This window comes from Coregonus clupeaformis, chromosome 24, assembly GCF_020615455.1.
Source record: "Coregonus clupeaformis isolate EN_2021a chromosome 24, ASM2061545v1, whole genome shotgun sequence".
Lineage (NCBI taxonomy): Eukaryota > Metazoa > Chordata > Actinopteri > Salmoniformes > Salmonidae > Coregonus > Coregonus clupeaformis.
Window position 1 is genome coordinate 9,669,033 of NC_059215.1, and position 14,852 is coordinate 9,683,884.

Consider the following 14,852-nt stretch of genomic DNA (forward strand, 5'->3'; position numbering starts at 1 on the left):
GTTTATACAGATAGCAGGCAGAAGAGCAAAGGGATGCAGGGTGGAGTTGGAGAGAGATAGGTAGGGAGATGTGAACAAAGCAGCCAGTTAACAGCTACCTGGAAGAGAAAGGGATGGAAGCAGTAATACGAACTTTGGGACTGTGTCACATTGACTTGGTATGTGGCCTGAAATTCCCATAAAACACCCATGTCCCTCAGTCCATGAGTGTGTACAGATACTGGCTACAGACATGTGGGTAAAGGACCATGTGAGGGCTGTGAGTCTGTCTGAGCAGATAGTTGCTCCTGTGAGTTTGATATGTTTGATATGCTGTCTATTATTGAAGAGAAGAGGAATCCCTGGAGCATCTGATATACAAACTGGCGAGGAATCTTCTGTGCAAAGACATTGCTTTATACATAACTATGTCAACATACATACAGCATAAAAACACAAGCCCATATATATAATATCCTCAAGCCCAAATATCATGTATATTTTTATGAATAATAAGTAGTAATACATTATAAATAGAGAAATAATAAATTCTCTATACAGACTTTGTATTACAACTCTTACAATAAAGTAATTTGTTACTTTATATGACACTGTAATAAAAATGTACTTTCAGACACCCTAAAAAGTACACCCTGTTCACCAATTTTGGTACTGTATCAAACACAGTCTTGCCTTGATAAGTAGTAAAATGCTGTAATGTTAACCTATATTCCTCTATTTTGGGCATGGAGGCTGGCTACAGTTTTCAAAGGCCAGGGGCCAGGGGGTTATTAGGTGCTCTCTGAAGTGAGGTAATTAGCTGAGGGTCTGGGAAGAAGCATCATGAGAGTGGCTGTCCAGAGTCAGGCACACTGCTCGTGTCCAGACATCTCCTCTCCAACACTGTCTGTCCCAGCTCTGCTAACATTCAGTACAGAGCACAGGTAAGACAAGTCGTTGTTACTGGAGAGCAAAGCCAAAACAGCAGCAATTACAGCAATAGAGACTAAATCACTGGTTAGTGTACACTGCCTAGCTTAGAAACATTAGTTAATAAAGAAACAGATTCAAAATACCTTACCTGCATCTTCTCAATCATTTCAAAAAAATCTGTGGTCTGGAGAGAGGAGAATGAGACGAAGTGGAAATTAAACTCTATTCAGTAATCTATCAGTGTTAGTGTGGGATGTGTTCCCATTGTATTACAAACTGAGTCTGAGGACTGACTGTGTGAACTTTCTACTATAACATATTGTTTTCTTCCCCTCAGAAGTGAGATTAATCTTATCGTGGAATAATCCTTTTAAAAAAGACTGTTTACATTTCTGAGAGCAACATAAATCACCAGTGTGGTAAACATAAACTGATACAGTATATTGAAGGGCCTGGGCTGTGAGCCTGAATGGAAGGACACATCCCATCTCCCAGAGTCTTGTCTGAGCCACAGCTTTCTTCCCATTGATGATACTGTTTAAGATAATGTTCCATGACAATAGCAATGTCTGAGTCTTGTTGGGTTGTAAAGCTATATGTTAGGAGACGGTCTGCATCATGCTCAGTCTGGGCAGGTTGCCAGTACACGATTCATCAACATCAAGATAACTACAGTTTGGAAAATGCTGTATCTTCCATGCAGCATCAAGTACGAAACAGTGACATGTTATGTAGGACTATAACGTCCTAAAGGAATTTTGGCATCGTCCATTTCAGATCATCAACACTTTACTGGACTTTTTAACACATTCAATCTGTTTGAACTAATCCGCCCCTCCCTGGTTGAAGTTGACGCAATATTTATTCCCTCGCCATTTCACATGCTGAGAAGTTCAGATATGTCGCCTTTGATGTTTTAAAATTGTACAGTTGATTAGGGTTGGTACTCAGTATCTTAACAGACCTCAGTCTGGATAACACAAAAGTATGAGAATTCCAGTCTAAAAAGATGTCAACAGCCAAAAGGCACACACACTCAAGGCTGACATGACCAAACAGTTTGTGTGCAGTACTATATGAGTGTCCAGAGTGAGTATGAGTAAAGTCCTCTGCCATATGCAAACACAAGTCTGCAACAGTACAAACCCTAAAGATACACATCACTGGCCTGGAAAACACACTGTTGAAAACGATGACACTGTCACAACAGTATGGCCAGCTGAACTATTCAGAGACACATGATATCCTCATTGTCTACATACTATATACAGAACTGTCAGCTGTCAGAAACACAACTGAAATATGTATACATTATAGGACTTTTCTTAAAGGCACAAATACATGTACAGTATATTGCCTTTACAACTAAATGAACAAGGAACAACAAAAAACATGGTAGTATTAGTATTCCATAATACTGACCTGGATTTGAACCGGCAATAACCCAAGCTTCACATCTAAAAGAAAGTGCCCTGAATGGGCTCTTTGAACTAAATCTACAAACAACGGTCCTCGTCTTCTTCCCTGTCTAATTCAGCATGCGAGCAGTGAGAGGTGAGAACGGGCGCTTTCCCTGACACATGCATGGTAGCTAATGAGTAATGACTGCTATGAGTTACGATCCCTTGATAAAAATGTAGCATGGTTTGTTGTAATGTTGTAAGGTAGGCCTACTGTACTTTTATATTAATATGAGAGGGTTAAATCATTCATTTTTGATAGGCTAATATTACTTAATGAAGACATTTTGTTAGCTTTAGTTAGTAGTAACTCTGTGCTTTTGTCTTGAAGCTAAAATGTAATGAGTGTACAGAAGATAAATATTACTTTAACATTCTGCACATGCTTGTGAATTGTTGTATTATTCAAGAGTGTGATATGGTTCTGTTCCAATAATTAAGAGTGTAGGCCTAATATAGTTTGCGATGCTTAGCCTCCTGGCTAGTGGCTACTGTGACATTTAAGGTACTATTGAGCTGTGAAGCAAGAAAGTAAACCGAATCCTCTCTCCGCTCGTGACATTCCCGTCACTAATGTGAATTGAAAAGTGTATGTACATATTATGTAAATTGACATTTCAACCCGATAACTCTATTCAATGAGAATAAACCCTTAATTCTTACTCTAGTCCTAATACTTCAGACAATCAAAATAAGAGCTCTCTGTCAGAGGTGTGACTAATCTACCTGAGTACTTACTTCGCTGTTCCTCCTCCACGGTCCCGCTGTCACCAGTGGAGCATTGAGATGGATCTGACAACTTTTAGACATTTTCAAAGTAGACTATTTTCCAAGGAAAAAATCCTGCTCCAGAAAAGTTATTCACAGTACCTGGTTTGTGAGTTCAACTGTTAAGTTCAAGTGTCCAGTATTAGAAGAGCACATTGCCTGGTGCGTCTTTGTCCAGTCCCAGAGACATGTCTGCATTCCACTGTGGTACTGCAGAGTTCCTCACCCACAGCACAGTGACTCCCCAAACGACTACAGCCATGACCAAGAGTCACAGAGGAGGCAGAGGTGGTGACAGGCTCAAGGAATCCTCAACTGCATGTTTGTATACTGAGTATGTCCGCAGGTGTGTGTGTCGTAGGTTGGTCAGCAATCCTGAGTTAAAAATGGTGTCTCTTTAAACTATCTTTGTCTCTCTGTCACTATCTAGGAAGTAGAAACGGGGGTAATGCATTCCGAAAGAGCACTGTGTGTACAACCCTCCTCCTCTCTCTCTGTGTGTCTGGCAGATGGCCAGAGGTGGAGCATGGTCCTACTCCTCAGGCCGTGATGTACTCTACTGCTCAGACAAGTCCCTGCAGCACCTTCGTACCCACAATGGCGCTAGGGTAGTTGTGGGCACTGCATTTTTTAAATTTAACCTTTATTTAACCAGGTAAGCCAGTTGAGAACAAGTTCTCATTTACAACTGCGACCTGGCCAAGATAAAGCAAAGCAGTGCGATAAAAACAACAACACAGAGTTACACATGGGATAAAACAAAACATACAGTCAAAAACACAATAGAAAATCTATATACAGTGTGTGCAAATGTAGTAAGTTATGGAGGTAAGGCAATAAATAGGCCACAGTACAAAATAATTACAATTTAGTATTAATACTGGAGTGATAGATGTGCTGAAGAAGATGTGCAAACAGAGATACTGGGGTGCAAATGAGCAAAATATATAACAATATGGGGATGAGGTAGTTGGGTGGGCTAATTACAGATGGGCTGTGTTCAGGTGCAATGATCGGTAAGCTGCTCTGACAACTGATGTTTAAAGTTAATGAGGGAGATAAGAGTCTCCAGCTTCAGAGATTTTTGCAGTTCATTCCAGTCATTAGCAGCAGAGAACTGGAAGGAATGGCGGCCAAAGGAGGTGTTGGCTTTGGGGATGACCAGTGAGATATTCCTGCTGGATCGCATACTACGGGTGGGTGTTGCTATGGTGACCAATGAGCTAAGATGAGGCGGGGATTTGCCTAGCAGTGATTTATAGATGGCCTGGAGCCAGTGGGTTTGGCGACGAATATGTAGTGAGGGCCAGCCAACGAGAGCGTACAGGTCACAATGGTGATTAGTATATGGGGCTTTGGTGACAAAACGGATGGCACTGTGATATACTACATCCAATTTGCTGAGTAGAGTGTTGGAGGCTATTCGCCGAAGTCAAGGATCGGTAGGATAGTCAGTTTTACGAGGACATGTTTGGCAGCATGAGTGAAAGAGGCTTTGTTGCGAAATAGGAAGCCGATTCTAGATTTAACTTTGGATTGGAGATGCTTAATATGAGTCTGGAAGGAGAGTTTACGGTCTAACCAGACACCTAGGTATTTGTAGTTGTCCACATATTCTAAGTCAGACCTGCTGAGAGTAGTGGTGATTCTAGTCAGGCAGGCGGGTGCAAGCAGCGTTCGATTGAAGAGCATGCATTTAGTTTTACTAGCGTTTAAGAGCAGTTGGAGGCTACGGAAGGAGTGTTGTATGGCATTGAAGCTCGTTTGGAGGTCTGTTAACACAGTGTCCAAGGAAGAGCCAGGCGTCTCCTGAGTGGCGCAGTGGTCTAAGGCATTGCATCGCAGTGCTAACTGTGCCACTAGAGATCCTGGTTCGAATCCAGGCTCTGTCGCAGCCGGCCGCGACCGGGAGACTCATGGGCGGCGCACAATTGGCCCAGCGTCGTCCAGGGTAGGGGAGGGAATGGCCGGCAGGGATGTAGCTCAGTTGATAGAGCATGGCGTTTGCAACGCCAGGGTTGTGGGTTTGATTCCCACGGGGGGCCAGTATAAAAAAAATATGTATTCACTAACTGTAAGTCGCTCTGGATAAGAGCGTCTGCTAAATGACTAAAATGTAAATGTAAATGTGTATACAAAATGGTGTCGTCTGCATAGAGGTGGATCTGAGAGTCACCAGCAGCAAGAGCGACATCATTGATATACACAGAGAATAGAGTCGGTCCGAGAATTGAACCCTGTGGCACCCCCATAGAGACTGCCAGAGGTCCAGACAACATGCCCTCCGATTTGACACATTGAACTCTATCTGAGAAGTAATTGGTGAACCAGGCGAGGCAGTCATTTGAGAAACCAAGGCTATTTAGTCTGCCAATCACAATATAACAATCGAGACAATGTTTTGGAGTCATTTGGCTAGGAATAACTTTATTGTAACTTAATTGTAGGCATACATTAACTGCCTTAATTTAAATGAAATTCTTGTACCTTTTTTGGGCTGCTCATTATAACAAAGCCGGATCGAAGAGAACGGGAATAGAATAGAGAAAAAACACTATAAGATCTCATCCCATATATGGCATATTTCCACTAAGGACTTACCCCAGTGTTTTACCCAAATGGCTCAGACTTTTGTGTTTCCATCTCCACGGCCCGGCTCCAGTGTCTCCACGGCCCTGGCCACTGGTGTTCTATCAGTTTCTTTTAATCTGGTTTTATTGCAAGCTTGAGTTACCTGGGGTGGCAGAGAGTTCCATGTAGTCATGGCTCTATTTAATACTGTGCATTACCCAGCCTTTGTTCTGGACCTGCAGACTGTGAAGAGAGACCTCTGGCTGCATTTCTTGTGTGGTACCGATGAGTGTCCGAACTGTGTGCCAACTGCTTGAACAGACAGTTCGGTACCTTTAACCCATCAACAAGTCGCACAAAGACCAATAGTGATGCAGTCAATCTCTCCTCAACTTTGAGCCAGGAGAGATTGACATGTATACCATTGACATTCGCCCTCCGTGTACATCTAAGTGCAATACGTGCTGCTCTGTTCGGGACCAACTGCAACTTTCCTATGTGTTTCTTTGCCATACATGACCACACAACTGGGCAGTAGTGCAAGTGTGACAAAACTAGGACCCATAGGACCTGCCTGGTTAATTAGATGTCAAGAAAGTAGAGCAACGCCTTATCATAGACAGACCTCTTCCCATGACAGCTTTCTATCTAGGGTTACACCGAGCAGTTTAGTCTCCTCAACTTGCTCAATCGCCACATTATTCAGTAATAGATCTAGATGAAGTTTAGTTTTTGAGATATTTAGCACCAGCCTATTGCTGGTTACCTGTTCAAAAACTGACTGGAGCTCTATGTGTCAGTTATTTTATTTTACTGTCATAGCTGGAGTATATACAGTGCATTTGGAAAGTATTCAGACCCCTTGACTTGTTCCACATTTTGTTACGTTACAGCCTTATTCTAAAATGGATTAAATAGTTTTTCCCCCTCCCCCCTCCTCCCTCTCTGTGGATGACTTCGTCAACCATTTTGAAAAGAAGGTTGACGACATCCGATCTTCGTTTGTTAAGTCAAATGATACTGCTGGTCCTGCTCACACTGCCCTACCCTATGCTTTGACTTCTTTCTCCCCTCTCTCTCCAGATGAAATCTTGCGACTTGTGACGGCCGGCCGCCCAACAACCTGCCCGCTTGACCCTATCCCCTCCTCTCTTCTCCAGACCATTTCCGGAGACCTTCTCCCTTACCTCACCTCGCTCATCAACTCATCCTTGACCGCTGGCTATGTCCCTTCCGTCTTCAAGAGAGCGAGAGTTGCACCCCTTCTCAAAAAACCTACACTCGATCCCTCCGATGTCAACAACTACAGACCAGTATCCCTTCTTTCTTTTCTCTCCAAAACTCTTGAGCGTGCCGTCTTTAGCCAACTCTCTTGCTTTCTCGCTTAGAATTACCTTCTTGATCCAAACCACTCAGGTTTCAAGACTGGTCATTCAACTGAGACTGCTCTTCTCTGTGTCACGGAGGCTCTCCGCACTGCTAAAGCTAACTCTCTCTCCTCTGCTCTTGTCCTTCTAGACCTGTCTGCTGCCTTTGATACTGTGAACCATCAGATCCTCCTCTCCACCCTCTCCGAGTTGGGCATCTCCGGCGCGGCTCACTCCTGGATTGCGTCCTACCTGACAGGTCGCTCCTACCAAGTGGCGTGGCGAGAATCTGTCTCCGCACCACGTGCTCTCACCACTGGTGTCCCCCAGGGCTCAGTTCTAGGCCCTCTCCTATTCTCGCTATACACCAAGTCACTTGGCTCTGTCATATCCTCACATGGCCTCTCCTATCATTGCTACGCAGACGACACACAACTAATCTTCTCCTTTCCCCCTTCTGATAACCAGGTGGCAAATCGCATCTCTGCATGTCTGGCAGACATATCAGTGTGGATGACGGATCACCACCTCAAGCTGAACCTCGGCAAGACGGAGCTGCTCTTCCTCCCGGGGAAGGACTGCCCATTCCATGATCTCGCCATCACGGTTGACAACTCCGTTGTGTCCTCCTCCCAGAGTGCAAAGAGCCTTGGCGTGACCCTGGACAACACCCTGTCGTTCTCCACTAACATCAAGGCGGTGACCCGATCCTGTAGGTTCTACCCCCCCCCCCAAAAAAAAAAAACATATTGTAAAGTGGTTATCCCACTGGCTATAAGGTGAATGCACCAATTTGTAAGTCGCTCTGGATAAGAGCTTCTGCTAAATGACGTAAATGTAAAATGTAATCAATCTGCACACAATACCCCGTAATGACAAAGCAAAAACAGGTTTTTAGAAATGTTTGCTAATTTATTAAAAATAAAAAACTGAAATATCACATTTACATAAGTATGCAGACCCTTTACTCAGTACTTTGTTGAAGCACATTTGGCAGCGATTACAGCCTCGAGTCTTCTTGGGTATGACGCTACAAGCTTGGCACACCTGTATTTGGGGAGTTTCTCCAATTCTTCCCTGCTGATCCTCTCAAGCTCTGTCAGGTTGGATGGGGAGCGTTGCTGCACAGCAATTTTCAGGTCTCTCCAGAGATGTTCGATCGGGTTCAAGTCCGGGCTCTGGCTGAGCCACTCAAGGACATTGAGAGACTTGTCCCGAAGCCACTCCTGCGTTGTCTTGGCTGTGTGCTTAGGGCCGTTGTCCTGTTGGAAGGTGAACCGTCGCCCCAGTCTGAGGTCCTGAGCGCTCTGGAGCAGGTTTTCATCAAGGAACTCTCTATACTTTGCTCCGTTCATCTTTGCCTTGATCCTGACTAGTCTCCCAGTCCCTGCCGCTGAAAAACATCCCCACAGCATGACGCTGCCACCACCATGCTTCACCGTAGGGATGGTGCCAGGTTTCCTCCAAACGTGACATTTGGCATTCAGGCCAAAGAGTTCAATCTTGGTTTCATGAGACCAGAGAATCTTGTTTCTCATGGTCTGGTGCCTTTTGGCAAACTCCAAGTGGGCTGTCATGTGCCTTTTACTGAGGAGTGGCTTCTGTCTGGAGCTCTGTCAGAGTGACCATCGGGTTCTTGTTCACCTCCCTGACCAAGGCCCTTCTCCCCCAATTGCTCAGTTTGGCCAGGCAGCCAGCTCTAGGAAGAGTCTTGGTGGTTCCAAACATCTTCCAATTAAGAATGATGGAGGCCACTGTGTTCTTGGGGACCTTCAATACAACAGAAATGTTTTGGTACCCTTACCCAGATCTGTGCCTCGACAAAATCCTGTCTCGGAGCTCTACGAACAATTCCTTCGACTTTGTGGCTTGGTTTTGGCTCTGACATGCACTGTTTTATAATTTTAATACATTTGCAAAAATGTCTAAAAACCTGCTTTCGCTTTGTCATTACGGGGTATTGTGTGTAGATTCCTGAGGATTATTTATTTTTTAATCCATTTTAGAATAAGGCTGTAGTGTAACAAAATGTGGAAAAATTCAAGGGGTCTGAATACTTTCTGAAGGCACTGTACGGTTGAGTCTTCAGTGTACATAGACACACAGGCTTTATTCAAGGTCAGTGGAAGATCATTAGTAAAAACAGAAAACAATGATGGCCCAAGCCGGCTGCCCTGCGGTACACGCACTCAACCGAATTTGCATTAAGGTGGCTTCCACTGTGTTCTATTAGATAGGTAGGATGTAAATCCATGACACCTAAGATTTTTCAGCAATAGGTTATGATCAATGATATCAAAAGCTGCACTGAAATCTAACAAAACAGCTCCCACAATCTTCTAATTATCAATTTCTTTCAGCCAATCATCAGTAATTTGTGTCATTGCTGAGCAAAGTCTGTTGTTAATTCGTTTTCTGTAAAATAACATTGTATTTGGTCAAACACCATTTTTCCCCAAAGTTTGCTAAGCACCGGTAACAGGCTGATTGGTCGGCTGTTTGGTATTTTGTATTTTATTAGGATCCCCATTAGCTGTTGCAAAAGCAGCAGCTACACTTCCTGGGGTCCACACAAAACATGAAACATGACATAATACAGAACATGAATAGACAAGAAAAGCTCAATGACAGAACTACATACATTTTGTTAAAAGGCACACGTAGCCTACATATTAATACATACACACAAACTATCTAGGTCAAATAGGGGAGAGGCGTTGTGCCATGAGGTGTTGCTTTATCTGTTTTTTTAAAGCAGGTTTGCTGTTTATTTGAGCAATATGAGATGGAACGGAGATCCATGCAATAATGGCTCTATATAATACTGTACGGTTTCTTGAATTTGTTCTGGATTTGGGGACTGTGAAAAGACCCCTGGTGGCATGTCTGGTGGGGTAAGTGTGTGTGTCAGAGCTGTGTGTAAGTTGACTATGCAAACAATTTGGGATTTTCAACACATGAATGTTTCTTATAAAAAGAAGAAGTGATGTAGTCAGTCTCTCCTCAACTGTTAGCCAAGAGAGACTGGCATGCATAGTATTTATATCAGCCCCCTGATTACAAGAAGTGCCTCTCTGTTTTGGGCAGGCTGCAGCTTAACTAGGTCTTTCTTTGCAGCACTGGACCACATGACTGGACAATAATCAAGATTAGACAAAACTAGAGCCTGCAGAACTTGCTTTTTTGAGTGTGGTGTCAAAAAAGCAGAGCATCTCTTTATTACGGACAGACCTCTCCCCATCTTTACAACCATTGAATCTATATGTTTTGACCATGATAGTTTACAATCTAAGGTAACGCCAAGTAATTTAGTCTCCTCAACTTGTTCAACAGCCACACCATTCATCACCAGATTCAGCTGAGGTCTAGAATTTAGGAAATGATTTGTACCAAATATAATGCTCTTAGTTTTAGAGATGTTCAGGACCAGTTTATTAGTGGCCACCCATTCCAAAACAGACTGCAACTCTTTGTTAAGAGTTTCAGTGACTTCATTAGCTGTGGTTGCTGATGTGTATATGGTTGAATCATCAGCATACATGGACACACATGCTTTGTTTAATGCCAGTTGGAGGTCATTGGTAAAAATAGAAAGTAGAGGGCCTAGAGAGCTGCCCTGTGGTACACCACACTTTGCATGTTTGACATCAGAGAAGCTTCCATTAAAGAAAACCCTTTGACTTCTATTAGATAGATAGCTCTGAATCCACGATATGGCAGAGGTTGAAAAGCCATAACAAATACGTTTTTTCAACAACAGGTTATGGTCAATAATATCCAAGGCTGCACTGAAATCTAACAGTACAGCTCCCACAATCTTCTTATTATCAATTTATTTCAACCAATCATCAGTCATTTGTGTCAGTGCAGTACATGTTGAGTGTCCTTCCCTATAAGCATGCTGAAAGTCTGTTGTTAATTTGTTTACAGAGAAATAGCATTGTATTTGGTCAAACACCATTTTTTCCAACAGTTTGCTAAGAGCTGGCAGCATGCTTATAGGTCTGCTGTTATAACCAGTAAAGGCCGCTTTACCATTCTTGGGTAGCGGAATTACTTTGGCTTCCCTCCAGGCCTGAGGACAAAGACTTTCCTCTAGGCTCAGATTAAAAACATGACAGATAGGAGTGGCTATCGAGTCAGCTACCATCCTCAGTAGCTTTCCATCTAAGTTGTCAATGCCAGGAGGTTTGTCATTATTGATCGATAACAATAATTTGTCCATCTCTCCCACACTAACTTTACAAAATTCAAACTTGCAATGCTTTTCTTTCATTATTTTTATTTTTTATGCATGAATACAATGGCTCACTGTTCATTGTTGGCATTTCCTGCCTAAGCCACTTGTCAATTAAGTAATCATTAAAATAATTGGCAACATCAAATGGTTTTGTGATGAATAAGCCATCTGATTCGATGAAAGACAGAGTTTAAACCACTAAAGGGTGCTTTGATATTCTTGGGCAGCGGAATGACCTTTGCCTCCCTCCAGGCCTGAGGGCACACATTGTCTTGTAGGCTTAAATTGAAGATGTGGCAAACAGGAGTAGCAATTAATTCCGCTACCAATTTCAGCAATTTACCATCCAGGTTGTTGGTACCAGGTGGCTTGTCCTTATTTATAGCTGGAAAAAACATAATCACCTCTTCCACACCAACTTTGCGGAACTCAAAACTACAGTGCTTGTCTTTCATTATTTGGCACAGTGTTTGTTGTTTGCATCATGCCAAAATTTGCTAATCTTGTCAACAAAATAGTTATTAAAGTGGTTGGCAATATCAAAGGGTTTTGTTATGAACAAACCATCTGCCTCAATGAAGGATGGAGCTGAGTTTGCTTTTTTGCCTAGAATTTCATTTAAGTTACTCCAGAGCTTTTTACTATCATTCTTTATATCATTTATCTATGTACCATAGTATAGTTTGTTCTTCTTTTTGTTTAGTTTTGTACAATTTACTGTATGTTTGCCAATCTGCTGTGTTGTCAGACTTATTTGCTATTCCCTTTGCCTCATCCCTCTTAGCCATAGAGCTTTTCAATTAATAATCTATCCATGGGGATTTGGCAGTTCTAACAGTCAGTTTTCTTTGATGGGCACATGCCTATCAGTAACCGGAAAATAAGCAATTTCATAAATGCTTCAAGTGCAGCGTCAGGTTGTTCCTCATTACACACATCACACCAACAAATATTTGTCACATCTTTGACATAGGAATAATTGCAAAACCTCTTGTATGGTCACTTATACACAATTTTAGGTCCAGTCTTTGGAACTTTGTTTTTTCTAGATATGGCTATTACATTATGATCACTACATTCGATGGGTGTGGATAATGCTTTAGACCAGATTTCTGCCGCATTAGTAAAGATGTGGTCAATACACGTGGATTATTTAGTTCCTGTTCTTTTTGTGAATACCCTGGTAGGTTGACTGATAACCTGAACCAAATTGCAGGAATCGGTTACAGCTTGAAGCTTCTTTTTGAGTGGACAGCTTGATGACAACCAGATAATATTTAGGTCACCCAGAAAATATACCTCTCTGTTGATATTACATACAGTACCAGTCAAACATTTGGACACACCTGCACATTCCAGGGTTTTTCTTTATTTTTACTATTTTCTATATTGTAGAATAATAGTGAAGACATCAAAACTATGAGATAACACATATGGAATCATGTAGTAACCAAAAAAGTGTTAAACAAATCAAAATATATTTTATATTTGAGATTCTTCAAATAGCCACCCTTTCCCTTGATGACAGCTTTGCACACTCTTGGCATTCTCTCAACCAGCTTCACCTGTAATGCTTTTCCAACAGTCTTGAAGGAGTTCCCACATATACTGAGCACTTGTTGGCTGCTTTTCCTTCACTCTGCGGTCCGACTCATCCCAAAACATTTCAATTGGGTTGAGGTCGAGGGATTGTGGAGGCCAGGTAATCTGATGCCGCACTCCATCACTCTGCTTCTTTGTAAAATAGCCCTTTCACAGCCTGGAGGTGTGTTGGGTCATTGTCCTGTTGAAAAACAAATGATAGTCCCACTAAGCCCAAACCAGATGTGATGGCGTATCGCTGCAGAATGCTGTGGTAGCCATGCTGGTTAAGTGTGCCTTGAATTCTAAATAGATCAAAGACAGTGTCACCAGCAAAGCACCCCCACACCATAACACCTCCTCCTCCATGCTTTACGGCTCACAAAGACACGCCGGTTATAACCAAAAATCTCACATTTAGACTCCAGCCAAAGGACAAATTTCCACCGGCCTAATGTCCATTGCTCATGTTTCTTGGCCCAAGCAGGTCTCTTCTTCTTATTGGTGTCCTTTAGTAGTGGTTTATTTGCAGCAATTCGACCATGAAGGCCTGATTCACACAGTCCCCTCTGAACAGTTGATGTTGAGATGTGTCTGTTACTTGAACTCTATGAAGCATTTATTTGGGCTGCAATTTCTGAGGCTGGTAACTCTAATGAACTTATCCTCTGCAGCAGAGGTAACTCTGGGTCTTCCATTCCTGTGGTGGTCCTCATGAGAGCCAGTTTCATCACAGCGCTTGATGGTTTTTGCGACTGCACTTGAAGAAACTTTCAAAGTTCTTGACATTTTCCGTATTGACTGACCTTCATGTCTTAAAGTAATGATGGACTGTCATTTCTCTTTGCTTATTTATGCTGTTCTTGCCATAATATGGACTTGGTCTTTTACCAAATAGGGCTATCTTCTGTATACCCCCCTACCTTGTCACAACACAACTGATTGGCTCAAACGCATTAAGAAGGAAAGAAATTCCACAAATGAACTTTTAAGAAGGCACACCTGTTAATTGAAATGCATTCCAGGTGACTACCTCATGAAGCTGTTTGAGAGAATGCCAAGAGTGTGCAAAGCTGTCATCAAGACAAAGTTTGGCTATTTGAAGAATCTCAAATATAAAATATATTTTGATTTGTTTAACACTGTTTTGGTTACTACACAATTCCATATGTGTTATTTCATAGTTTTGATGTCTTCACTATTATTCTACAATGTAGAAAATAGTAAAAATAAAGAAAAACCCTGGAATGTGCAGGTGTGTCCAAACTTTTGACTGGTAGTGTACATTAGCGAGCATTTCTCACTTATAGACCAAATACTGACCTTTAGCACTTGGTGGTCTATAGCAACTTCCTACGAGAATAGATTAACCTGTAGCCATATTACTTCTACATCATCTGATATGAGATCCTCTGCAGCCTAACAGGAATATGATTCTGGACATATATAGCAACACCTCCTCTATTAGCATTTTTATCTTTCCTGTAAATGCTTTAACCATGTATAGCTACTACTGCATCATCAAAGGAATGATCTAAGTGTTTTTCAGAGATGGACAGAATATGAACGTTTTCTGGTTAGTAAATTGTCAGTTTCATGAGCCTTATGTTAATATGAGCTATTTTTAGTAATTTTCTGGGTTGCTTGTTTATTTTTAGTACTATTCTGAGAGGCTGATCCAAGGTAAACATGTCAGTGACATTTATATTTGAGCCAATTGTACTGAGTGGGCTGCCCACAGTGGGCTTCTTCCTAAGGCAGACAGTTTCAGTGCAAACAGTGGAAATTCTATGGGCATATGATTATTGCTGACAATACCCTCGGAACTAACAGTTAAAGGAACTTACATTGACTGCACTTCTCTTTCTCTGGGATATAATACGATTTCCATGTCCTCTGTTGCTTATTATGACAGGGAGGACTGGAGCGCTACCAGCGCTATTTAAGTGAAAC

The 14,852-nt window shown here is 42.2% G+C and overlaps 1 protein-coding gene across 14 annotated transcripts in view; it reads right to left on the minus strand.

Moving 5' to 3' along the window:
- Positions 1–14,852, minus strand: part of LOC121538506 (rap1 GTPase-activating protein 1) — a 150,410-nt gene that overhangs the window by 26,129 nt on the left and 109,429 nt on the right. For 10 of the 14 annotated variants that reach the window (XM_041846612.2, XM_041846613.2, XM_041846601.2 and 7 more), the window contains one exon: positions 1,061–1,096. The exons of 1 other annotated variant lie outside the window; for it this stretch is intronic. In XM_041846612.2, coding sequence (XP_041702546.1) covers positions 1,061–1,078 — 18 coding nt within the window. In that variant the 5' untranslated portion in view covers positions 1,079–1,096. Of the gene's footprint in view, positions 1–1,060; positions 1,097–2,334; positions 3,063–3,110; positions 3,689–14,852 lie in introns of those variants that run through there. 3 more of the 14 variants (XM_041846605.2, XM_041846607.2, XM_041846610.2) reach the window with 3 other exon arrangements.